Here is a 27737-nt window from a genome sequence, read left to right on the forward strand (position 1 = left end):
TACAGGCAGTTCTGCTCCATTTGATTACCTGTAGGGCATGAATGGGCTTTGCCTTCGGCATCACTAACACGTAGTCCTTGAACTTTACAGAGATGCCCTTGAGCAAGGTGTTTTACTTTCATTTTAAAATAGCTTATTGGAAACAGATGATGAAACCTTGTTTCTGTATTACAGTATTTAAGTGTGACTGCTGTGAATGAGTATGGGCAGCAAGCGAGGCGAAAACAAAGCTTGGATAAAAATATGGCACGGCAAATGATCATATCTCACATTCTGCAGCAGCTAATCAACTCAGCTGTTCTTCCATGCCAAGAATTTACAGCCAAAAAACCAGCACAGTGCTCCTAATCAGCTCTAAATGACAGCCCGGATCTTTAACCATTTGCCCTGAAACACTAGCACTTTCTCCTTTCCTCCAGTCTTAAACTTGTTTCGATTTATCTTGCACGTATAGGCAAAAAGTAAAACAGCATCACTCATTCAAACAGACATTCTGGAGTAGCATTAGTAGTAAAAAAAAAAAAATCCAGACAATATCTGACCAATCAAACATGAGTAAATACAAATATCTGAGTACTACTTGAACAGTTTTGAGGCAAACAACGCTCCTGTTTGTCTGCTGGAGTGTGGAGAGAAACAGAAAGAACGCTGTGACAGATTAGACACAGGGACAAACCAGACTGGACAGCAGCAAAATGCAAAGATCAAAATAGCTGAACCGAGAACTCTCAGCTCAGCATTTTTACCAACTTAAAAGGCGGCTATTAGCGCTACAAATGTAATCAGTATAGCCTTTCACCATGAAACCTTCTATTTATTTATCTTTGTACACATTCAGACTTGTAAGGATATGAGCATACAAAATGAGTGTCTTGGGGTATATAGCTGGAATCTCACTTGCAATGTATTCTGTCATGTGGGACAGAGCATGAGCTGGCGGTTATATCACACGGAGTGTAACCCGGCGCTGTGGACAGGCCCACAGGCTTCCACAGCTATACCCTTGACTTCAAGGCAGGCATTAAAATGGAGGGGTGGTGGTAGTGGGGGTTGGTGGTGGTGGTGAGTGGTGGATTATTGGGTTGAGGGAGGCGACATAAACTGTGTGAGTATGTGCGTCTTCGGGGTGGGGGGGCTCTTCATCTTAACCCCTTTTCTTCCCCCTGACAGAGTGGCTGCCTTCCCCTCCTATCTTCTGTTCAATGCGATTATTAAATCTCATCAATCAAGTTCACGTTGTTATTCAGTTTAAAAGAAAAAAAACAACTACATTTTCTACTTAAACAACAGAAAATACGCGTCACCGGGTGTCCTTGTAGATTTCCATTATTACGGGGGAGCTCGCTTCTGTTTTCACACACGAAAGAAAAACATTAGGAACTAAATTCAAGCCAGATCTGGGGCACAGCGGCGTGTTCAGCGTACACCTGCACGCCAGCAGACAGCGCTTTCTGTTTGAGCTGATACAACCCCGTGCGTAAAAATCCTTGGTACCTTGGTGCGTCAGGTGCAGCTCATTTCCTTAATGCAAATGCCCCACTCGCTGCGTGCTCTCACACTCTTCCACCTCCACAACAGTATCCTGCCCCGAGGAGCGACCGGCTGCCGCCTCTGCTCCTTTAAGGCAATGAGGAATTAAAGCGTCTGCAGGGGCAGGGGAGAGGGTTATTCTGTGTAATGCTCAGAGAGTCAGTGTGGTGCGATTAGAGAGCGGCAGCAGAGAAGATGCGCTTGCTCGCCTCTTGCTGGACGCACAGAGGCGATGAAGATGATCTGACTTTGGAGTCTGAGCAAAAAACCTGCTTTTCATTCTTCTGCCACCGCCCTCTCTCTTCTCTTTGCTTCTTTTCTCTTTTAGTTGTTTTAATTTTGTAACATTTTATTTATTCATTTATTTTTACCTTCAAGGATGATCCGTCTTCCAGTGTTTTATTCAGGAAACCTGAAACCGGACATTTTTCTTTTAAAGATTTAGTTTAACCATTTTTTTCTAAATTTTAATTTTTGTTTGTTTCTTTCTTGTTTTCGGATTTAATTTCTTTTCCCAGGATCCGCTCTGACTCAGCATCACACACACACCTGGGCTTCACCCCTTCAGCATCCTTTTGAATAACAGGGACAAGCAGCAAGACGCGGAGCACAGGAAGGAGAGTCTGAGCAGAGCTCTCCCCAAGAAAATCACAGAGGCGCATTTATGCTCCGAGACATCCCAGAAACCAAATCAGTGTAACAAAAAAGTACGAAGGAGATATTAAAAGTAGAGACTTGGACCGGTTTGCTTCAAGACAGTGGCAAATGTTTAACCTTAGCCCAAGCGCACAGAAGAGAAACCCAGGGAGGCACCGGTCAGAGGAAGAAGAGAAAGCATAGCTTGGGGGGATTGAACGGAGCAGGGCATGTGGATATTGGCTTTTATCTTTTCCCAGAGCATCTTGAATGGTAAGTTGCACCTGCTCATATTTTTATTATTATTTTTATTATTATTATTATTATTGCTCATCACATACTGCAGAAGGCAAATCACTGGTAGACAGCTAAGTGACTGAGGAGGGAGGATGGAGGTCACCTGTGACCCACATGAAATGGATTTTATATGCTTGTCAAAAGGCTGACACCCCTGATAGAGGGGGAGAGACGGGCGAGGCATGAATTGCGTTTTAAATCCTTCAAGCTCTCCTACAAACCATTAGACCCATATCTGGCCTTCAGATATACACCCTGAACCAGGAGAAATAAAACGGCTATACCATGTTGTTAGTGTGCCTGTAGTCAGTCTGTTTAATTGCAGTAGTTGGATATTATGTCAAGTTTGAATAGTTTCTCATTTGAATAATATTAATAATATTTGTTTTTGTTTTATACCAAATGATACTTATTTTTTCCTGTCACAACCTTGTTCCACTGTGGCCCTTAGTAATAAGTGACGTCTTTGATAAAATGGACATTTGGTTTAACCCTTTCCCCATCCCCCACAGAGAGCATATTTTTCAAGTTCAAATGGCCTAAATTGACACTAAAGCATAAAAAAAAGGCCAGTTTATACAAAAATCTTTAAAGGCAATCATTCGTATTTGCATTTTAACGTTTTGGGGTTTGTTTGTTTTTTAATTAAAAAAATTAAATTATATTTCTGGCTTGAGCAGGGTGTTCGCAGCACCTGCAAAACCAGTTTTGTTACAAATGTGAGCTCAGCTTTTTGTGTATTTACCTTAAAATGTAGTTAGCAGAGAGAAAGCGTGCACCATTAGTACAAAATGTTCATGCAACGAATGTAATGAACAGTACAGGTGTAATGTTTTTGGATGAAACACAGTCCACAGGGGTCATTTTTGTATTTTATTTGTCTGCAAATGCAAAAGTACTACACAAATTTACTCATGAAAAGAGTGTGAAATGCATTTTTTCCATTCAAATGCTGGAATTGAGACGTTCAGACCTGGTCGTGCATCTTGTCGCTGTTTTTCGTGTACACAAGTGCAGTTGCATGCATTTGTGCCATTGCACACATGCGAGACACCATGCAGGTATATTTGCACGCTCTCACAGTGCGTATATATGCATATATATAAAATCAATGGTGGAAAATTGATACAGTTTATTGCGTTCACTTATTGGCCAGAGTCCCTTCTACAGGGAGGGATTATGGCCGACTGGGTGTGTACGAAAACAGGGGAAGAAAAAGGGAGAGTTGAAGAAGGAGAAGGAAAGAAAATGGAAACATGTCTGGGAGACATCAGGGTGACAAGATGGGGATTGAAAAAAAAAATCAGTGGTCGGTTGCTTTTGTATGGAAAAAAAAAGAGATTTCACAAAAGAAAAATTAGGGAAGTGGGGATTTACAGGTATGAATACAGTCAACCGCATCAAGGGGCTGTGATATATTATAGTATGCCCCCAAAATGGATTTCCCGCCTCTGGCCGGAATGATAAAATAAAGCTTCGAAATGGATTTTTGTTTCTGTGCCAACGCGTTTTCGGTGCTGAGGCAACCCTCCGTCGGTGCCGTTTATTGACATTGACTCCATATAAAATGGTATCTCCCTCAGCCCAGCTTGTGCTGAAACTCATAAAGGAACAATAAGGAATCCTCATTAATCATAATCATCTGACTCTGACATTAGATCAACTGCCATGCAAGATTGTGTCCGTTTATTGCTTAAGGGATTATTGAGGAGGCCTGAGGCAACTGATAGGGATTAAGCAATAGACAGCCTTGAGTGCAGACGTTACACTTTTTGTGCTTGTTATTTGCACTGCAATCATTACACACCCACACACACATACATACATATATATATATATATGTATGTGTGTGTGTATAAGTGAATTTTAAAGTATCTTTACCTTTTTCTATCATTTATATTTGATTTTCCCATTATGTACAGGACCCTGGCTATATATATATGGTTGATTATCATGAAAATGAGGTGTTCATCGGCTGAGTAGTCATTGTCAGAATGAATGAATGACCTTGTAGATGGAAGCCAGCACGGAGATTGGATTCCAGACAGTTCTTGCTGTTTCAGAGTTAGGCCTATCATGTGCACACTGGCCTGTCTCTATGGTAACCTCCTTAATCGGTGTTAGGGGCTGCGTCCTAAAACGTTCACCCATTCACTCTTCACCGTATGGGGGGAAAGAAAGCCATATGATGTGGTGTTGTGCAAAGAAAATACCATGCAGTTCAGAATTCCCATTCATAACATTGGATAACCGGATGATTTCATTCACTAGGTTGGGTTTAATAATTCTTCACAAACTGGAAACCTTTTTAAAAAATAAAAAAAATGGCACACCTGTGGAAATATTAGACTATTCCTGATGGGAACTGTGAGTTTGTCTGCAAACCGTGCTGACCTGGAAGCTCCCGACCCAAAGCTAATCACATCTCGTTACATCGTTGTGTCCACAGGTGTTATAAGCAACCATATTATTATAACCGAGCACCTCACAGCGCTTCTGGGTTCTCTGTGTTCTTTGCGTACATTCACTGGATATCAGCTTAATGAACTCAATTAAAGAAAGGGAAACGGATTCGCAACCACACAATGCTCAAAAATGTCACATTTTAATTGCTTTCCTTATCTTTGCAATTGATTGTTTATTATCAAAAGGAAGCAAAAGACAACCCCGGTCCTTATTACTCTTTTTATGAAAATTAAAATGTTAAGTCTGACACATTCACCAGCCAAGAGGCACAATTACTTTTTGTATTCCGTTTAAGACTTTATGCTCTTGCTATTTCCTGCACCTATCAAAGTAGCATCTATAAATTCAGTCATCAGTACAGGAGAGGAACCATTAAATATCTCTGCCTGAAAGTTGCCTCTGGGCAAAACTACAGCAAGCTAAACCGGCCTATTCAAATTCTCGTTGCAAAGATATAATGAGACAAGGCTTCTCACAGAGTCCCCACCAAGACTGCGATGATTTGTAGACATGCACGCGGCTTAACCCGACGCTCGTGACTTAAAAAGGACTTATCTCGTATTTCTTCAATAAATGAACTATTATGTAGAGGTCAGGAAATCATGCAATCAAATTTTGATCTCAATTAGCTGTGACCTTTCGCGGACTACACACACACACACACACACACACACACACACACACACACACACACACACACACACACACATGGAAATAAGGAAGCTCTTCCAGAGCATCCATCCCAGTGTAGCTTAAAGTACAGTAAATAGCTGCCAACATCAGTTAGCCTGCCAATTTTACATGACCCCACATTATTAGCAACCTGCAACACTAGATGGAAATGCTGCGGAGACTGGGGTGGATAGATTGAACTTGGCTGCAAATAGAAGGTGGGACGAGTGTTTGTGTGGTAATAAATCTACATGAAGGCGATAAAGCCAGTGCAGTGATGAGAGCCTCCTTTTGTCGGAGATGCCTCTGTAAAAATGTCTAAAGATCAGCGGCCTCCCAGCGGCCGGGTCTGTAAAGCAAATGGAGAGAAACCTGACCACCCTTATTGTTGCACTCACGACTAGTAGTCTGTTTACTAATTACCAATTAGGATTTGGTTGCACAAGCAGTATCATAGCTCTTGAAATCAAATTACCCCATGAAAGCACCCAGCGTACAGTCAAGTGATAGATCATCTTGTGCAGTCTCACTCTGATCTGAATATCTAATGGGCTAAATTAAGTTTACAAACCCACTTAACTCTTCCTCACTTGTCTGAGTTGTGTGAAGGTTTGTTGGGTTACGTTTTGAACTCTGCGCGCGATTCCAGTTGAAAGCGGTGCTAATGTTGGGTAATGGATACCCTGATGTGTGATCATAATAGATATCCCCTAGTTCATACATCCCAGCTGTATAATGAGGGCTACTCTACTGTACCATACCTCCTCGAGCCTGTCTAGCTCCCTAATTAGGAGCAAGCTTTGGTGACTCGTGCATGTGCGCGCATGCTTATGTGTGTGTGCTGCATTTCACCCAATGTAAAATCTAATTACCGATCACACTGTGTCTGACAGGATTCCACTGAATCGGAGGTGTAATTGCGCAAGCCCGCGTGTAAATGTCTCTTGCATTAAAATGTTAACGATATCATTTAGCATCTGCGGGGAAGAGCAGAAAAGCCCTCAGCACCCAGATGTAGGTGTTTGATCATGCGTGCAAAGTGAGGCTGTAGTACATCTGGCGGGGGTTTCCCTCTCAGAGAGGGTTCTCAGTAGAGAGGATGTTTTTAATTCACTCAGCACCTGTCAAAGTGACATGTTATATTACTGGGCTACACTGCACAGGTACTGTAGTGGGGGAACTGGTGTAGAAGCTTTATTTGACAGTTTAAAAAAGACCAGTGAACCACTTCTGCTCTCCTGTGCAGAAGTGGTTTTCTGTTGATTTTAGTTTCAAAGTAGTTTGGAACACGCCCACTTATGACAAAAGACCCAGTGAGTGTCTCAATAACAGACCTGCAGACCTACAGACTGCTCTTCTTGATGCAAAACCTGAAACGTGAAGATCTACTGCAAGGTGCTAATTCTGATTTAATAAAACGTTTTCAAGGTCAAAAGTTTGTTTCCAAAACGATTGACCTGAGCTGTCCCTCTGATGTACTCATTTGTAATTCTGTCTATCCTGGTCAAGTCTAAACATCTTCAATTCTGCTACCTCCAACTTGGCCTTTTGCCTTTTTGTTAGTGTCACTGTCTCCAAACCATACACCATAACAGGGGCTCTCGAGCCAGTGTACTCCCAGTTTCAGTTCCAGACCTGGATATATCTGCAGGGTTGCATCAGGAGAGGTATAAAGTGTAAAATCTTTCCCAAATCAAACATGTGGATCATCAAGAATGAAACAAGGTCTTATACGCAACCTATAACAGCATTCAATCAAAAATTCGTATATTAACTGGAGTTTGGTTAATCCCAGTTACAAACACGCCAACAAAACCTGTTACATAGTCAACTTTATCATTTTATCAGTACTCTGTATCGTACTGTACTGTACATTATCAGTCTGGATATGACAAGTTAACCAACTGTGACCTGATCAGCACAGGCAGAAGATGCTGAATGAATAAATATGTGTTGATACAACAGTACACTGTGACCCGCTCTCTTTGCCCAAATAAGTTAAAAGCACTCAAACATTTGAGGAAGCTGATTACCTTTTTTAAAATTATGTAACAGTGACGTCAGACCAACGATATTGTAAAATAGCTTGCCATATCATTACCTTTGAGCAGGTTTGTGTGCACTCGCAGTCAGCTGCTGTCTTCAGAGTGATTTTGGTGGGATAAAATGGCATATTAAAGAGTCAGTCTGCTCTCAGTTTGACTGAATGAGGTTAAGCTGGCAAGTTTGTGAGATCTGTCTGAGATAATGTGGCGATTAATGATGAAAACTTGCAGATCTGTTGCAAGTCAGTTTCCGTCTGATTTGAAATTCAGAAATTCCTCCATAAATAGTGACATAGTTTCTGCAAGATGGCAATTTAAGTGCAAAATGACACAGGCACTCAGCAACCTCACTTTTATAAAGGACTATAACCAGAATAAAATCAGTTAGCGACCAGATAAGTTAAGTAGAAAGCCAATTAGAAAGAGACCGGTCCTGACTCAGATTGACTGCAACTTGTTGGCAATCTGACAGAAGTTATCTAAAAACCTTCGTCAATCTGTCTGGGAGTGGTTGCAGTCACACTGCGATTGTTTGCAGACAGGTTGGCTCCCACCAGGTGATCTCTGCAATAACCTTACAATCCAAAATAGTTAGAAGGTTGTTGCACAATCAACCCCTGGGTGACAAGTTGATTGCACACCTAATTGCAATTGGTCAAAAATGAAGGTGTGTAAAACAAAAAACAAATTTCAACACACTCACCAGGCAACTACATATAAGAAAAAAAAAGTTATTTCATTTATTTCTTTTTCATAGTTGCAGTGAGGTCTCCAAATGTTAGTCCGGAACTGGTTTAGAAAAAAAATTCTCAAAAAGCTTCAAGTTATTGAAGTATAGTTTATTCAAAAATGAACAAAATGTGTCTCATCAAACCCAAAGTGTTAGTAGCACAATTTAATTAAACTACTCAATCTTCTCAATGACTTTTGTATCTTTTTTGGGTTTAAAGTGTTCTAAGTTAGCTTTGCTAACTTGCTTTAGTTTGTGATCTGCTTCCAATCAGATGTTTGCTTTAAATAGCAATTATTCTAAACATGAGATTATATTGTTACAAGGTTGCACGAGCCTTTGTGACAATATCCCCCCCAAAATGAGTTCATTAGAAGTAAAACCTTGTTTCTCTATTTGCAGTTTTTATGTGCTGCTGTTTTGCCAGAAGAAACTTGGTTTTGTGAAATTCAGTCCAGTTTTGATTCCCTTTTTCCAAACAGGACAGAGAAATGTTATTTAATACTTGTGTCAAATATAAAAACATGCATGAGCTTTTCATAAAATATAGATTATATGTGCACGCACACCAGTAGTCCTTTTTGGGTCTCATTGGTGTGTGTGTGTGTGTGTCTGCAGGCTCACTTGTGGTGAGTATCCCACCACAGTTTTTGCCCATCGTGGAAGACAGGTGTTGCAGGTGCGACGAGTTTGCTATCCATCACCCCTAGAGACAAACAATCACACTGCACCTCATAAATACTGCCTGTTAATCCAGCCATCCACATACCAGGTCCAGGAATTGAACTCGACTCACTTGGTAGCCCAAGGCTGAATTGATTCGCGCGACTTTGTCCTTAGCATGATGCATGCCTGATGTATTGTGGCTCACCAACTGTCTGCCAGCCTGTCTCTTTCTTTCCAGTGATGCCTCTGAGCTTGGCTTTTCATGGACCCTCCTTGTATATTCAAATCTGCATCTCAGTCAGTTTATTCAAAAATGCATTTCCTGGAGATATTTCATCATCAAGTCTGTCCCAGTGTCTCATGCTCCGTTGTCCGAATATTAAAGTAGGCTACGGGATAACGGAGGAGGCAAAGCTGGATAGACAGAGTGACAGAAAGACAAATGGGTCCAGCTTGGTTTCTTGACATTGCTCCTTATTTTTAAACCTGGCACAGATGCTAAGATTTAAGACCAAGTTAGTGGCGGTTAATTTTAGCTGGCCATTTTTAAAGCGCTGTCATCTTGTTTGTAAGGTGTGTGAGAATATGCCTGTGTGTGTGTGTGTGTGTGTGTGTGTGTGTGTGTGTGTGTATGAGATGTGGAAGGTAGTGCTGTATTTCCTGGTGTTTATGTGAAGTATATATATAATGTGTCGGGAGGCTTTACGGAGTGTGTGTTCCTGTGTGCATGCAAACCAGTGCGTACGTGAGTTTAATTGGGAAGTGGGGTGGGTGGGCTAGTGTGTGACATGGAGTGGAGCCACAGGAGTCTGATTTATGTCCTTCTGGCCACTCATCGATCCCTCGGCCCGGTGTGAGACTGAGTGCATTGTCAATAATCTTAGCACTTTGTGGTATTCCTAGAATTCCCAGACCTCCTTTGCTCAGGCCAAGGTGTGATGCTGCAGTAAGCCATCTTGTCCAAGATCAAATAAGAGGACGCGGGGCCTGGCTTCAGTGCATTTGATTGTAGGGTAGTGTAGCAGTGAATATATCACTTTGCTGGGGCTGTGCTGTTGAAGAAGACTTCCCTCTATTGTTCGTGCAAGAGGAGGTAATTTGGGCAAAGCCCCACATGGGTCCCTAGAAGCTTGTAACATTTATATACTGTATGTGTTTTTAAGTGTCCCGCAGACATTTAGCAACACATAGACGAAGTCTATTATGTATTGCTCTGTGTCTCTATCTAGACCATCCATCCCCACAAGTGATTATGCTAATTAGTGTTTGATCAGATGATTAAATTAAAACTCGATTCATTCAAAGGACTAAATGCTCAGAATACATTTGTGTCTGCTTGGCTGCTCGGCTTCGCACAGCACAATTCCCCTTGTGTCCTAGCCACTGGAGGAAAGGATGACCGGAAAGGAGAAGGGAAGAAACTGTACAAAACTGCCTCTCATTTTATTCAGGCAGGCGCACAGAGGGAAACGAGGACTGTAATAAAGCAAGCCAGGGGGGCTGAGGGAGAGTAGAGGAGGAACGGAGAGAAACAAGGAAAAGGAGAAAATAAAGATGTGTGTGTGTGTGAAATGTGTGAGTGTGCCGGGGGTGGGGGTGCTGAAAGGATCCCGGCTGTGGTCCCCTAAGTGTTGAATAAACATGCTTGATTTAGGGAAATGGCTGTGATAAATGTTTAATATGATAAGTCCATAAAGACGGTCAAATGAGTCTGGAGTATTAAAATGAGTACGGCACGCAGCAGCAATCACAGCAGCTTTGGAGGGGGAGTAGGTGGTGGCGGTTGGAGGGCCTGATAATGGCAGGCAGAGCTAACAGGATGAGAGCAGCCAGCTGCTGTGACATCCACATTAACACACTCTACCAGCTGCTGGTCACAGACATCTCTTGGACAAAACAGGGACAGGGGTATGTATCTTAAAAGGGTAACCGAGGCAATAATTGTATTATTACCTGTGCAGTATTGGTAGCAATAAAATTACAAGTGTAAAGCACTTCTCAAAATCGAGTTCAGGAGGGTCGCAAAAAAGCTAATAAGGACGCTGCAATCAGCTGGAAGAACAAGGCGGGCTTCAAATGATAGTACAATTCAAACCAACGGCTCATTTAAAAACACAGAAAAAGGCTGACAGAACAGGAAGAAACCAAAAAAAGCATATGTGATACTGAGCATGGGCGTCGCGTTAGCAAACAAACATCCAAATGCTGATGGTGAAGATATCTGCAAATCGTGTTCGCTGGCAACAAGTTTAATTTGTTTTTCCTTTCAGTGTCAACTCCTGCAGAAGTTTGCTCATTGCTGCTTCCTTCTGGCTATGTTTAGACACCCAGAACCTGCATTATTTCCTCAGAGCTAATATCGACAATCAGTTTTCTGTGGTCTGGATTTAACTATCTCTGTTGCACCTCCTCTGTACGTAAATCGAGTTGGTTATGTGAGTTTGCCGATGCTTGTGTTGTGAAATCAGGTGTTTGCTTTGACTTCTAAGTAAACAGAAAAAGTTTCCTCTGCATATTTTGCACAGGTGTGCCATGGCTACCTAACAGATTTAGCTGGCACAGATAAAATAACAAAGCCTGAGGGCCAAAGGCTATCTGTGTCAGGTCAGCCTCTTCAGAAGCTTCTCATATACTATGAAACCACCATGGAGCTCCCTAGGTACCATCCAGGTGGACAGCAGTTATGATAAATCCAACAGCAGCAACTTTTCTGAAGGCCCTTAGACTTAATGCTGGGTGACATAATAAGGTTGCTTGTCCAGTATGTGTGATATCTGCTTGTCTAACTGAGGTTGGGCCTCTGGTAGACTGAAAAAGCATCTGTTCAGTGAGAATGTTGCTGCTTAATCATGTTATCAAGAAAGGCAGTGTATGTTGACCATTAGATTATTTTGGAGGTGATTTGATTATATCCAGTGAAGGCTCAATCAAACCTGTTGAATACATACAGACAGTCTTAAAGGATAGAAGATTATGATGTCTATTTCTGACAAACCTGGGCCTGACTGTTCTATAAAGTCATCATTATAAATATGGAGCCATAGCAACGCAGACTCTTCGATGAAGCTGGACTTACTTCTTTAAAGGATGTATTTGCATATGTTTCTTAAGAGAATGGGTTACTGATTTAGCGATGTATTATTTGAATAAAAACTGTGGCAGAAAATATACAGTTATGGTAAAAAGAAAGCACATCCTCTTTAAATTCTAAATTTTTATGTATCAAACATAATAATCTTGGCCACAGCCGATCTTGCAATTAGGAAAATACAACCTCAGAACCTCAGACCTTACACTGCGTCATTATTTATTTAACAAAAATTAAGCCAAAATGTAGACAAAGTGTGTGAAAAACTAAGTACAACCTTGTGGCATCCACAAGAATTAAGAGGGTAAGTAGAAGCCAGGTCCTGCTAGTCAAATGGACTTGATTAACTGATCATCAGAGCATGGGAGGCCCTCTATGAGACAGAAGGTTTGGCAGTTTGATGGTCCGGAGCATTCAGGTGTGTGTTAACATGATGCCACAGAGGAAAGACATCAGTAACTATTTTAGACGACGCAACCGCTGCCGTCTATTAATCTGGGAAGGGCTATAAGGCCATTTCCAAACAGTCTGAAGTCCATCATTCTACAGTGAACATTCAAGACAGTTACCGGTCTTCTCAGGAGTCAATTTCCCAGCAAATTCACCACAAGGTCAGACTGAGCAATGAGAAGCTGAGAAACTGCAACAAATCCTTCAGTGCTACATGTCAGACTTTACAGCCCTCAGTTAGCATGTTAAATGTTAAAAGTTCATGACAGTACAATTAAAAAAGAATGAACAGGTTTGGAAGGGTGAAGGCAGGAGAAGACACTGTCACTGAAAAGGACATGACGGCACAGCTAAGAAAGTTGCAACAAACTCACAAGACCTGTGTAACAATGTCCTTTAGACAAATGAGACCAAAGTGGAGATTTCTGACTGTAATGCACAGTGTTGTGTTTATAGAAAAGCTCCACAGAGCTGCTGGAGATGACTGCGGCTTATTCTGCAGCCACAGGGCCTGGGCGCCTTGCAGCCTTTGAATTGATCACAAACTCATTTGTATACCAAACTGTTCTACAATATAAACCTTAATATTGACAGATGGTCTACTTTCTTTATACCATGACTCTAGGCAAGCAGAACAATGCTACCGGTATCTTATAAGTGAGCACATTACATATGTGTAGTAGCACGAGTGAGAAGTTATTGTATTTAGATGAAAGGATGGAGTTATTATTCAAATTAGCAAGTTGGGTTAGCAAGCTACATCCATAAACATCACAAAAACAGATACCTGCTAACTGGTGCTAAGTGCCAGACTAACAAAGTAGAATAATTTCACTCACCAATACTGGAGTTAAAACTTTTTAAACTTCTACCAAAAATGCTCCAAAAAAGCAGCAACAGCTGTGCTGACTTGAATTAGCCTAGCTAATCCTAGCAGAGCGCTACGTAGCACCAATTAATCAAAGTTTTCTAGCTAGCTAAAATAGATGAACTACCATTAAAAATTAAATAAAAATTGATTCATTGATAAATTTTATATTTAAAAAGGTAACATCGTTTTAAATGTAAAAGGCATCCAGCATGCCTGTGTTTGTGGTGAGTCTGCAGAGATAATAAATCGGTGATTAAATGAGACCCTCGCTAGATTATGTGCTGCTTTGATTGTTACTTGGTTCCTTCCATTTGATGTTTCCTTCACACAAATAAAAGCATTTACATTATTAATCGGTGTATAAATATAAAGTATCTTCGCTCCTCTCAATCAACTTTCACCTGGCAAACTTATTAAAATTAAAAGATAACAACTCAACCCCCACTGTGGAGTTCACGGGATAGTCCTCTGATTATTTTATGTAACATACAAAAAAAATTATTGGTTTATACAGTAAATACATTACTAAATGCTTCTTTTTAGCAGTGCTGGATTACTTTATACAGCACACCATCAATGTTGCACCCTGTGGGAATAAATCACCCCTAAAATATATTTATAACAAACAATCCTGTGCCTGTTTGTCAAAAGGATTAGCATTAGCTTTCTATAAATACACAGGTTTTATTCGTGTTAATTGGGTTGAGGAGAGGCAACAGCGCAGTGCTGCTCTCCTCAGGTCTTAGTAAAATTAGAAAATTATTTTAATTAATAGGTAAAACTGCAGGTGTTGAAATCTTAAATCATCTGTAATAAGTTTGGTCTAATTGGAGAAGCTGCTGCGGTTCAGTAGCAGCGTTTTCCAGGTTCACATAGTAAAATCCAACTCCTTGTAAATCTGCAGTGGATATATGCAACAATTTCAAAGCAGTGCTTTTTTGTTTACTTTATTACAGACCTTAGTTTCCCACCACCTTCTAGTGCGCTTGTTATATTACATAGCAATATTAGATTTCTACTAGTGGAGGTTTTTATTCATCAGCAGCAGCAGCAGAGGGAGCTGCTATAGTTTGCTACGGTATAATCCCTCATCAGATTCACTTGCACTCATCATCAGCAGCAGTAGCAGCAGCATAATTTAGACATCAACGTCTTTATTGCTTAGTTATACTAACTGAGAACCAGTCCAGGGTCTCTGGCTTTCCCTTGATGAGACAGCCAGCCACTCTGGCCCATTTAAGACATGAAAATAGACCAGGGAGGAGGAGGAGGAGGCTCATCTGCTGTGGGGGCCTCGTTTTTAGAGTTGCCCGCCCCTCCTAGACATCAGAGGACTGATCTGTCGGTGTGGATCAGCAGCTTGCGTACAGCCAGCCCTTTCTGTCACAGCCCTGCTTAATATTCATGAGAGCAAATTGGAATACAGTCATTTAACTTCCATGCATGGTGTATTGCCTCTGGGCAGATCAGATCAGTGGGAATGCTTACTCACAGTGGACTCCCTGGCCCTGGCTCATCTCCCTGTATCAGAGCTCCTAGCTCTATACATAGCTCTACACATATTGCTTTCAAGTTTGTAGACTGATACACAGAAAAAATAACTTACTTTGGTGAAATATGATTTTCATCCATGGTAATCAGATTAAATGAAATGCAGTGTACCTGTACAGTGTATTTCAAATTTGGGTCACCCACAGGTCAAGGCCCTATTTTTAGCTGCTGGGAATAAAGCTTGATCACATGCTCGAGCGCTGCCTACATCACACTAATGCTACTATCCATAAATGCACAGAGCAGGAATTTGTTAAGGTTGAAAATTGCTTCAGCTGTTAGTGTTGAATGTGAGTGAGCCAGGTATGATCTCCACATCCCAGGCAGACATGCCCTGAGGGCACAGAGCACAGAGCTGCTTTAATTACCCAAGGTTCCTGCTGTCACATTGTCACTATGAGGTACCCGGTGCCACGCTACCATGCAGTGCAGAGTCCCCATGCTGCGGTGGCGTTGACAACTCAGACAATGGATCTGCTCGCTCAACAGATGCAACACAAGTGCCCCCTGAAATATGGGAAGCTGAATCAATCCCACTATCTCTCTGATTCTCTTTTTGCCCCTTCTTGTTTGCTTTCTGCTGTTCTCTCTTCTTCACATGTCACAGAGAGTTCATGACAAAAAAGCTAGCAGCTGCATAAAAGATGGAATATGTTGGTGTGGGATGAGAAGTCCCATGTGGCACCGGGACCATTCATCTTAACTTGCAAGGACACATGAGAGAGGAAAACATCACACAAAAAGTGACTGTAGCATGTTTTGAGCATGTGTCAGGCTGAAAAATAATTAAGCGGCGAGTCAAGGACTTCAGGACCTGTGGAATCAACCATGTATACTAATCTTTATTTCCTTGCATTAACACTGATTCACTGTTTACGTGGCTCTGCTGTGGATGGTAACAGCCTGTCAGCCGATCAGTTATGCTGTGGAAAGGAGCACAGCTATGGCTCATAATAGGTGTTGTTTGCTGTATATACAGTAATTCTGTAGGAATGTTACAGCTTCTCTGAAACAGATCATCAGAAGGTCAAACACTCAATAAACAGATTTTTCTAATAGTTTTTCAGTTATAACATTAAACAGACAATAGATTACAACAGCTCTGCAAGAAATAACTGTATAGTTATGTTTAAATATCTGTGTGGCAGTCTAACAACAGACACACTACCAACCTTTGTCGTCCCATTAAAGCAGATGGCAATAAACAAAGAGCTAATTTTCCCATATCTTACATTCCCAATAAAAACCTTTAAACTTTTACGTGATGTTTTTACGTGTATAATGCACATAAAAAACACTATAGAATGAGGACACAGTATAACACAATACAAAATGGTGCTCTAAGGAATATTTTTATATGGTCAATGGGTTTTTTTTAGTAATAAACTCTCCAAAAATGATCACCTGTCGCTACACACCACTGTTGTGTCTTGCATCTTATTGTTTTATGATGGATAACTTCTGTTCACTCTTCACGCCTCTTTAGTTTTACAAGAAAGCTCTTCTAAGGGGAAAAAATATGTATACATATTGGTTCATAACCAAACAAAAGATGGAGACAGCTGGCATCTAGCTGGTGAACTTAGTGTAGCATTTAGCACAAGCGGGTGGAGACCAAAGCAAAGCTAAAAGGAGAGCCTCTATTGGGCTTTTATGAATCAGAATCACAAACACATCTCCAGATGTAATAAAATGAATGATAATATTATTCCATGTAAGTCAACCGTTTTTGCGCCATGGACCGGTTTATGTCCAACAATATTTTCACAGGCCGCCCTTTAAAGGTTTGTGGATAAATACAAAAAAAGAAAACCAGCACTGCTACCAAAAAAAAAAAGATTTATTCATAACACTCGGGAAAAGACCCAGGGAAACCGAGTTAACGATAAAAAAAAAAAAAACCCTGATTAAAAACCGATAAAACCTCAGAAAACCATAAATTTTACACCCAAGCCTCAACTCTCGTGGCCTGGTACCAAACGACTCACGGACCATTACCGGTCCGTGGCCTGGGGGTTGGGGACCGCTGATGTAAGTAATAGTGTGATTTTATATGTATTTATTTATTTTTGGTGATATAGTCGCGTTTGATGTGTTTATATACGTTCTTATATATTCTTACATGCTTATAACGCAATCCAAACACAAACACTTCATACACATACACTTCAGCCCTGTAGAAATGTCTTTATAGCTTTGAAAGTCTTAAAAAATAGTAAATAATGATAGTTTTTAACATTATTGCTCCAATATCTGTCTCATTGCTTCCTAAACCAGTTGCATAAACAGTGGGAATTACAGAAGTGCAACGTGCAAACAAAATACAATTGAGCTAGCTATAGGAAACTGCAAGAATAGCACTCAAAACTATGACAGTAAGCACCAGATTAGTGAATAAAAAGCTTACATTTAAAAGAGGGTAAATATTAAAAAAGTTCTTGTGATAGTTAAGGTTTACATAAAACAGCTTTCCTCATTCCTCCTGTCCCTCTGAAGATCCCAAAAAAAAAATCATCGTCAATTATAGATGCATATAATGCATTATTGAACAGTGTCATTTATTTCACCTTTTACAGTTGAGTTCATGAAAAATTATGCCAATTACTGATTTCCTCCAGGGCAATGTAGCAAGTGGTTGGACCCTGAGGCCATTTGTTGGGGCATGACTTGCTGCTCTTTGTGAGGTCGAGGGGAGTGATGTACATGCGTCATCACACCATTTTGCGGTCTGGCTCCTGAGTTTAGTCAATTAGGAAAACGAGCAGTGCAGCGATATGCGCACTTTCACCAGAGTCCATTTCTTTGTTAAATTAAATCAATCTCACTCAGCCAGTCTAAATTGAATAGCTCTCACCTACTTTTAAATGTGAAATAGGCGAATATCAAAACAGCCGTGGCATAAATCCTAATCCAATTTCTCTGATGCTCGCGAAGAATAGAAGCTTTTCAAGCAACCGCACACTTCTTTAATCTATCTTCTCTCGAGACATTTTCTATTGTAACATCTTCAAGAGTCAATTAACTTCACTTGAATAATTTGATCAGAAAACTTTGAAGTGTGCTAGCTGTTTGTAACTGGATTTTTTTTTAAATTAAGAAAAAATATTATGTGTATTTTTTAATTTCGTTTAAATAAAATTGACAAACTTTCTTCACTTACTTCCCCAAATCCAATCAATTGAAGTTTACAAAATATGACGTTTTACTACATGCATACACACACCTCATTCACAACACAAACTGTCTTTAGCATAATCAGCTGTGTATTTTGGATTTCACATGAGGGAAATTCTCTGCTGGATGAAAACGAATCAAAGTAGTATGTTTAAAATATCTTGACACGAGTGATTTTAAAGTGTCTTCTCCTTCTCACTAACCTTGAGCACCATCAGGTGAGGCTGAACCCCCCTAAAAAAAAAAACTACTACCACCACCTCCGATCTGTATTATCAACAGAGCACTGAGAAGATTGATACTCCCAGTGCCAGCTGGAAAAAGAGAATGAATCAGAATTTAATATGACTTTGATGTATTATTTTCATCTTAGCCGGTGCCACAGACCCATCGAGAACCCGGCGCACAATCCCACAGCGTCTTAAAATATTTAAATTGGCTAAAACTTTTTGATGTTAGAGACTGTACAGGTATATGAAAGTTTCTCTGCTGGGAGCATATATAGTGCACATTGCAGAAATTTTATTTGGACCACCCACTCTTAAAAAGTCAGTCTTTCTATAAACGCATATGTGACATTTACACAATCTGCTTTATATATTGTTGAAGAAACTGTATATGCAATATATATTATAAGATATAAACTATATAATACACTATATTTAACAAATACCTATTTTTTCCACATATCTGAGAAACATAATGAGTTGTGTAAACATCTTATCATCCCTTTAAACAAATGAATCTGCAGAAAATATTTTGCATGTATGCATATGGGCATGTTCTAGGACAGGCAGATAACATACTGCAGACAGGCAGCAAGCAGAGTCACGTATTGTATAAAAAAAGGGATGCAGACATTGATTGATTGGTACTTGCTACTTGTGGGCTGTACTACAGTCTGAGTCACAGCTGACATGTTAAAAACCATAATTACAGCATCAAAAATGTGTTTTCTATAAATATATTATTTTATTGTGTCTTACATTTTTCCTCACAAAGGTGATTAGAGCCCCCTAAAAGCTATAATGCAAGCCATATAAGGCACTTTGCTCCTTTTTGGTAATAAAATTTAGGCTGCATTCTTGCCAACCAGGGAGACCAGGCAGGCATGGTGAGATATTGCAGTGATACCTGTGATATTACAGTCTCAGTAGAAAAAACAGCATTGTTTAATTTGACATAACAATTGATATGATTCTGACCAGTGTGTTTTAATACAGGAAGAATAAACAGCTACCATCCCATTTGTGGGTTTCTAGCTAGCTAAAAAAACAACAAAAAACAACTAACTTTGTTAGCCTAAACATTTTAATCTAGAAGTTTCAAGTACGTCTAAAATGAGTGCACTTTTTTGACATAGTGTTAATATCAGTGTTAGCTCGTTTATTTTGTATTTTATTTTAAATTAGCATTAGACTTTATAGCGCTAATTTAAGCTAACATAAAAGATAAGGTTATTTTCGCCATTTATTCATATTCCTGGAGAAAAAAAAACTCTTTCACTTGCTGTCTATTTGCAGAAGCACAGTTTACCCCTTATAATATAATATTATTTAAATTATTTTGTAAGAAAAAATACATTTATAAGAAAATACTGTTGTGGGGGGGGGGGGGCAATATACAGAACACTGTTTTATCTAAGCTTAATGTAGCAAATATATAGCTTTATAATCTCACAGAAAAACATACTGTCTGTTTGTATTTTGATAAATAGTTATCCTGCCCTGAACTACAGTCAAAACATTTAAATGAAATGTCTGTATAGTTTTTTTTTTAGTGTAGTGGTGTAGTGTAGTTTATATAACATTGAAAATATAGGTCTCTGTCCAACTTTTCAATATATCTGCATATTCCTTTCTCAGGAGAAAGGCTCCAGCAGTGATCCTTACCTCCATAATAATTTCTGTGTGTTGAATTCCTAATCTTCAAATGAGTGTTTTGCATGTGTACATGTGCAGGTCAGTGGAGTGTCTCATTGCTAGTTCAGAGCTACTGGAGCAGAGAAAAGGATGGAAATGTCTGCAATTTGAAACCTTGTTAGGAATTTATGAAGTGCTAAAATGTTTTCTCCCCAGAGAGGGTCCAAGCCAGCTGCCAGTGCCACTGTAAGCCATTTACTGCAGAGCTTTGCCACCAGGCTGAGGCGACAAGGCATACACACACAAATGCTGTATTTTTGCCTGAAATACAAACAAACTGTCTTTTCACAGAACCTCAGATCGTAGACTTCTGTTGCCTTGGCTTCTTCACTCTGAAATCAAACAGCTGTAGATTTATATGCAGCTAATTGAGCCAACATTGACATTTATTACCCTCCTATCCTCTTGAGAATGCTCCTGCACGAACTACATTTAATGCCATTCTCTTTACAGTGATGCCAGTTTAAACCGAAGCATGAACATAATCACGGCCGTGGACCTTATTTCATAATTGATGGGAGTTTATGTTAATTTAATGTTCCCAAAATCCCAGGGATGGGAATACACTGATGAATCTATAACTGCTGATCATGAGCAATGAATAAGCAACACTTGGAGTCAGAGATTTTTAACAAATACTGATTCAATCTTCTTCATCTTAACTAATTTAAATTGATACTTAAATATCAAGAGCTTAATATCAAGAGCTTATTTATCAACTTATGTTAAGGTGGTGCTTTCAGCAATAATTACTGCAAAATTTAAAAATGAAGACCGATAAATAAAATCAAAACCACAGATTGTGATGTTCTCCTATTTTTTTTCTTTTCCAGTTTTCAGTGAAGACCTACATTCCAGCTTATACTTTGTCAATGCATCTCTGCAAGAGGTAGTATTTGCCAGCACCACAGGGACCTCTGTGCCCTGTCCTGCTGGGGGTGCGCCGCCTGCCTCGTTGCGGTGGTATCTGGCTACCGGCGAGGAGATCTACGATGTCCCCGGCATCCGTCACGTTCACCCCAATGGAACCCTCCAGATCTTTAACTTCCTGCCATCCAGCTTTAGCAAGCTGATCCATGACAACACGTACTACTGCACTGCCGAGAACCCTTCTGGCAAGATTAGGAGTCAGGATGTCCACATCAAAGCCGGTGAGTCTCCAGATAAGGGTTTGAAGGACTTGTTGTTATTGTGATGATGGGGGAACTTGCATGGGTATGAATTTAACAGACTGAGTGTACAACAGTTGTAGTACTGATGGTGTGTTATTTTTTTGTAGTTTAGTGGTTAAGTCCAGCAAAGGTCCAAAATCTTACAATAATGCTGCTTAAAGGCTTAGAGCAACTAATGATTGATCTGTAGCTATAGATCAGACAGTTGCCAGGCAGAACCCTTGATGGTCCAATCCCAAGTTGTTCTCAGGACATGCAAGGTCACTTCTCTCTTTGGGAAGAAACCTAAGGTAGCGCTTTAGATTAGGAGAAACTGGCCTGATAATGTTGGACTTCAATGCACAGCTTTTGGAACTAGTCTACTGGAGAAGGCTGGACTTTAGTGCAATCTGCTATTGCCCTCAGTGATTGGACAGGGCAGTGTCGGACAGAGGTGGGCATACTTGTATCATCCAAGCGTGCTTGAAAACTGGGGTTCTCCCTAGTGTCAAAAAAAGAGATCCTGACTGTAAAGCACAAAATAACAGCTCTGAGTTTCTGGTAGTTTCTTGGAGTCCCTGAGTAGGGTGATGGAAGTGGCCCAAGTTGGAGACACCATTGTCCTACTGGGGGACTTCAGTGCTCATCTGGGCAATGACAGTAAATCTGAATGATCTGAATCCAGGCACTGTTCTGGCATTGGAATATTTGTCCATAAATAACACCACGTTCACGCATAAGAATGTTAACCAGGACACCCTAGGGCACAGGTCAATGATCAGTTTTGTAACTGTATCAGTAGACTTTTGGCCAAATGTGTTGAACAATCAGGGGAAGAGAGGAGCTCAGCAATAACTAATGGTGAGTGGAGGATGCCAATTAGCCCAGCCATGCCTAAATGTATACTGAGGAGGTGCGTCCCACCTCTAGTAGAACTTCAGCAGCATGCTGACGGAGGCTGGGGGTCTGAATAGCCCATGTTATGCACCTCCGTTGATCTGTTCCTACATAGGTACAAGGAGTTGTGTAAGGTGGTTGATACCTGCTGTGGACTGTGTTCTCTGAAACACAGATAAGATTAGAAGTTCATGCTATAACATGCACCAGTTTTGTAGTTAAATTCTTTTAGGTGAAACTTGTGTCTCTACTTTAAGCTACACTTTCCACTACCATGGAAAGTGTCCCTTTCTTTGCAATTTTATACCATAGATCTGAACTCTGATGCTTTCTTTGATGGCAGACCCAGTTTGCTTCACCCTAGATGTCTTTAAAAAAAAAGCATAATAATGTCATTTTTTTGCCCTGTAAATGAGACATGCCTTTTAATTCTGTTTTTTAATTGTTCAATAGTATCACGGGAACCCTACACAGTCAGAGTGGCTGACCAGAAGGCTATGAGAGGGAGTGTAGCCGTGTTCAAGTGCATTATTCCTGCTTCTGTGGAGGCCTACGTCACTGTCGTATCATGGGAGAAAGACACCGTGTCGCTCAGCTCAGGTAGGAGAAAAACTTCAAATATAGAGCTTTTAGCACTCAAAGCCTCCATGTTCACAACATGGTAATAACTGAACTTAATGTGTATATCTGAAGGTAAAAAGCAAACATTGATGCTAAAATGACCGACCACATTTGTAACTTTGTGCAAGGTATGTACTAAAAAAAGACTTTTAGTGGCCATGCCGGTAATTTCTGAGAGTTGTGTCCTTTTTTTTTTTTTTTTTTTGCTGTTTATGCCCAGTTGCCTTCCACTTACTCTGCTCTGTGCTCTTTGGACGCTGTGTTCTGTTTAGCTGTGAGTCATCTTCTTACCTGTTTACTGGCTGAGTCTGCCATTACTGGGGCTCTGCAGCTCTATACAGCTATGTCCTCTCACTAGCCAGAGGATGTTGATAACTGTCACATTGAATCACTGGGCTTCTCTTTCTTGTACACACTCCACCTCAGCCAACGCCATTTTGAGTCCAGCAAGGGGTAAAGTGGGACAGTTTACATAGCATTACATACCAATGACCTAGTTTACCCTCCTTATTTGAATCCAGTGGCACAACAGGATAGCGCAACACACCAGAACGTTCTGTAGCTTGAATTTTTACTCAGGTTAAATGGGATGCTTATCTCTTTGATTGCTCCATGTACTGCCCGCTGGCTGATTTTGCTTCATACTGTGGCGTTCAGGGACCTGTAAGTGAGCACTTGATGTCATTTGACTGAAGGCAGAATCTGGGACGGTGTTTTGGTGGCATTTTAAATGTGTGTGCTCAAGCATGAAGATGTGTCTTCTGATCCATGCCAGCGACTTATTTACTGGAGGTTACTCGAGTTACTCGCTGCAAGCTGCTGGTTGAAGACATTGCCTAATGTCACGGAGAGCGAGCAAATACGCAGCACGCAGATACGATTAGGTTCCGCAAATGAAATGAATCATGTAGACAAGACCCAGAGATGATGTTTATCTTAAGTGTGACTGAAAAAACAAAAGCGTCCATGCAAATGAAATACTTTTACGTGTGTTCTCTAGATCAAAAACAAAAGTTTGTTGTCCTGAATTAGAAAATACATGAAGAACGCCTCTCCGTGTATAGACCAGGAGTAGTATTTGTGCCATTTCTGCAAATTAAAATGCAATGTCTGCCAGTTATTTTTTCCAAATCAGCTCTGATACAGTCCACAGTGATGTCTGTGCTTTTTACCGCAGGCCAGACGGCCTATAGAATATGCAGTGAAGTTTTGATGGATTATATTGTACACTTGGTGTTCTTTTGAGTTCTTTCACGAGTGTTCAAAAGAACAACGATATCGGATTGTCTGTGTTTACTCCAATAAGTATTGCAGCAGGCGAGTGCTGTCAAAAGCATGAGCACACGGTCAAAATCACTGCTGCTCGGTGATAAATATTTGATGGTAGATTCTGATGCATGAGCGGATTCACCGCGCACTGTTATGGAGAGGGTATGTTTACTCTAGGAGGGTTAGGAGGTGCGTGTGTGTTGTGTGCTCGTGTTTGTGCGTGAGCAAAGAACAAGAGAGTGAGTGAGAGACACCATAAGGATACCAACCGGGCTTGACAATGGCAGGGGGATGCAGTCTGGCCCAGCCTAGTTTTCCGACTTTTTTTTTTTCCACAGCCCTTTCCTTTCTTTTATTCAGTTTTACATAAAAGACGATTTAGTCTCAGAGGACACAAAATAAAGCTATCCCACCGCCTCACTGAATTATTAATCTCAGGTTTTTGTTGGGAGCGGTAACATCAAGTGCACTTCTCTACCTTTGCACGGTGCATCAGAATTAGAAGAAAGACACATCTTTTATAAGATATTTCTCTGAATAGAGGCTGAAATAATCAAAATGGTTAAAACATTGTGGCAGATCATGGTGATAAAGACCTGCGGCTCTGAAACATCTAAGCTGATACCAACAATGTGCTCGCTGCTTAAATGTTCAGGTGTGAGTTTTTGCCTTTTGAGATCTCTAAGTCGCAGAGAGGAAACTGGCTCAAATCGCAGCTGCTGACATCTGTGGAATATCCAGTCATTCACATTAGGGTCAAAAATAGATGCATAATTACAGACTAGAGCTTGTCTTAATTAATCAGCTGTGATTGAAAAGTTAATTACAATATGAATTACCTTTCAGAACGAGGACTGCTTAGTAGTCATTTGAAGCGGCCTGTTTTCAATGCGAATGAGCATGATGCAAGCTCACCGGGTCCTAATGTTGCCACTAACATACCATTAACCCGTCATGAATTTTAAAATGGATCTCGCAGCACGAGCTTTCAAATGGCCGGCTCCGATCGCCTCCTCGCCGCTTTTGATAAACAATTGACAAAGCTAATACAGAGATGAAAGGGGTAAAAAAATATGAAAGGAAGGAAGGTAGAGTAGGGAGGGGAGGAGTTGAGCTGTGTCCTACTGTGGTCCTGCCAGGATTTTATATGATGGACCTTTATTTGAATGCACGTGTGCGCTCCTGTTGTCTTACTACCTGTGTGCACACATTCATGTAAATGCAGAGCTTTTCTTTTTTTTTTACACACCCCGGTGTGTTTGCATGTCAAGTGCCCGTGCTTTTTGAAAGGGGATAGTGTGTGTCTCTGTGTTTTCTATCTACCTGCCTTTTGTCTCCTATCATTCATGATATGAGGCAGCTTAATGAGCTGAGCGGCCTTGGTTTCAGACAAGAGCTTCTGCAAAACCAGTGCTTAAACGCCGAATGAGCTGCAGAGAACATGTTGTCTCAGAGACCTTGTGCTCGTCTCTAGGATGCTCATAGTTACGTATGTTGTGCAATTTGAGCACAAATTCGAATGAAAATACAGGAAAAAATGACAAAATGAGTTTAAGAAGGGAAATGTTTGATCAAGCACTTGGCAGCAGTGGGAAGAAAAACTCTCTTTTAACAGGATGAAACTTCTGGAAGAACTAGGCTCAGCTGTCACTGACAACACTTATCAACCATCTCATCATTTGTAATAAATGGTAAATGGCCTGTATTTATATAGCGCTTTTCTAGTCCCTAAGGACCCCAAAGCGCTTTACACAACCTGTCATCCACCCATTCACACACACATTCACACACTGGTGATGGCAAGCTACAGTGTAGCCACAGCCACCCTGGGGCGCACTGACAGAGGCGAGGCTGCCGGACACTGGCGCTACCGGGCCCTCTGACCACCACCAGTAGGCAATGGGTGAAGTGTCTTGCCCAAGGACACAACGACCGAGACTGTCCAAGCCGGGGCTCGAACCGGCAACCTTCCAATTACAAGGCGAACTCCCAACTCTTGAGCCACGATCGCCCAATAATAGTCAGCCTCATATCGTTGTCTTTTAAATTGCTGGGGATTTGTAGCTTTGGTTTTTAACTATTAAAATCAAAATGAATGATATGATTCATTTGACGAGACCTATCAGGCCCAGTGCTGTAATGTACTTAGGCTAAGAGAAACTAAACCTGTACACCTATCACAAACTAATCCGGGAGGAAACCTGACACAGCCTATGATAATGACGTGTAAGCCAGACCGATGACCTGCAGAAACTCCCTGGGGGACAGCTGGTAAAGAGGGGAAAGGTGAGGAGGGGTCAGGTAGGATGGGGAGAGGACAGGAAAAGAAGAAGGAGGCCATATCTCCCTGTCACAAGGAGGGAGATACGGCCTCCTTCAGGGAAAGAAAACGCATGCCTCTCGTCTTTTCGGGCAGGAGATTAGGTTAGAGATGAAAGACAGGAAGCTTTATTGTGCAATACAGTAAGACACAGGCTTAGAGTGCGAAGGAAGGAAGAGACTCCACAGGTCCTGCCTACTTCCAGGGTGTGCTGCCATCTTGGCTGTCCACCCTCTAAATTCCACACAACATTGCATAACTTTTCTTCTCCGATGTTTGAATAAAATTTGGACAGTGCATACATTCTATAAGAGTACAGCACTTGTCTGTCGTCTAGATTTGGCCAAATCTTTATATAAATATATTTTTACTATTCAGTAATATTTTTTTTAACCAAAAACATGTCTGCATACTTCATTTATTAACAAATATCACATTTTTTGTTTGTTTTGATTTTGTTTGCAAATTATATTGTGATAAACTAAATATTTCTAATATTTATTAACTGTTTATTAATTGCAAAATAGAACTACAAACATATCCTGTATCACTGGATCATACCGCGCACGTTTTAAAGAGAGAGAGTTTTTTTGGTTTGTATACACTATACATAATATATTGTAATATAGTGTTTATCCATAATGATAAAATCAGATGTTGACATTTTTTTATGTTTATGTTTGACTGAGGAAAATACTTCTCTTCTCTTCCATCCTCCTCCGCCGGCCTTGGCTGTCGGACTTCTTTCTTTTCCTCTCATTTCGTTGCATAACCTGCTTGGCACAGTGCCCCAGTCAATTTCCTCCTGCATGGAAAATGCTATTTTTTTTATTTGCTTTATGCAAATAACTCCATCCAATACTCAGAGCATCGGCGAAGGGGACAAAAAAAAAATCTGGCTACATTTTTCAGTCACATGCATGTTGGCTTCTTGCATTCTGCTCACTCGTCTCTCTTCCTTGTGAGTGCTTATAGGGGCTAATTAAACAGTTTGCTTCCTAATAGAATCACAGCCTTAACCAGCCAGCGGCCCAGTCGCGGGAATGTAAAGGATGTCTTCAAAGGGGCTACTGTAGGTGTTTGGTTTACGTGATCACTGTTGCAGGATTTTTATCATGCCAGTGATGTGCCACCGTCTCCATTTTTCACTGAGATTGACAGTGAGGGCACTGAGAAGGCAGGCAGAGATAGGGCTGTAAATTCAACACGCCCAAAGTCAGGCCAACCTTGAAAGGAGGGCACAGTGCTAGGAATGAGCTTGCGAGGGAATAAGATGCAATGAAATGTCGAGAAGGAGAGGACAGATTAGAAGAAAGGAAGTGAGGGGAGAGTTGAGGAAACAAAAGAGTGAGAAGGAAGGGCTAGAGAGACGTGTGGGTGA

The 27737-nt window shown here is 40.8% G+C and overlaps 1 protein-coding gene across 2 annotated transcripts in view; it reads left to right on the forward strand.

Annotated features, from left to right (window-relative positions):
* Positions 1 to 2039: 2039 nt before the first annotated feature.
* The window catches only part of dscamb (Down syndrome cell adhesion molecule b), a 128429-nt gene continuing 102731 nt past the window's right edge, over positions 2040 to 27737 (forward strand). For both annotated transcript variants that reach the window (XM_005720578.1, XM_005720579.1), the window contains exons 1-3: positions 2040 to 2439; positions 20932 to 21249; positions 22600 to 22746. In XM_005720578.1, coding sequence (XP_005720635.1) covers positions 2397 to 2439; positions 20932 to 21249; positions 22600 to 22746 — 508 coding nt within the window. In that variant the 5' untranslated portion in view covers positions 2040 to 2396. The remainder of the gene's footprint in view (positions 2440 to 20931; positions 21250 to 22599; positions 22747 to 27737) is intronic.

This window comes from Pundamilia nyererei, unplaced genomic scaffold, assembly GCF_000239375.1.
Source record: "Pundamilia nyererei isolate P.nyererei 1_Seehausen unplaced genomic scaffold, PunNye1.0 scaffold00003, whole genome shotgun sequence".
NCBI lineage: Eukaryota > Metazoa > Chordata > Actinopteri > Cichliformes > Cichlidae > Pundamilia > Pundamilia nyererei.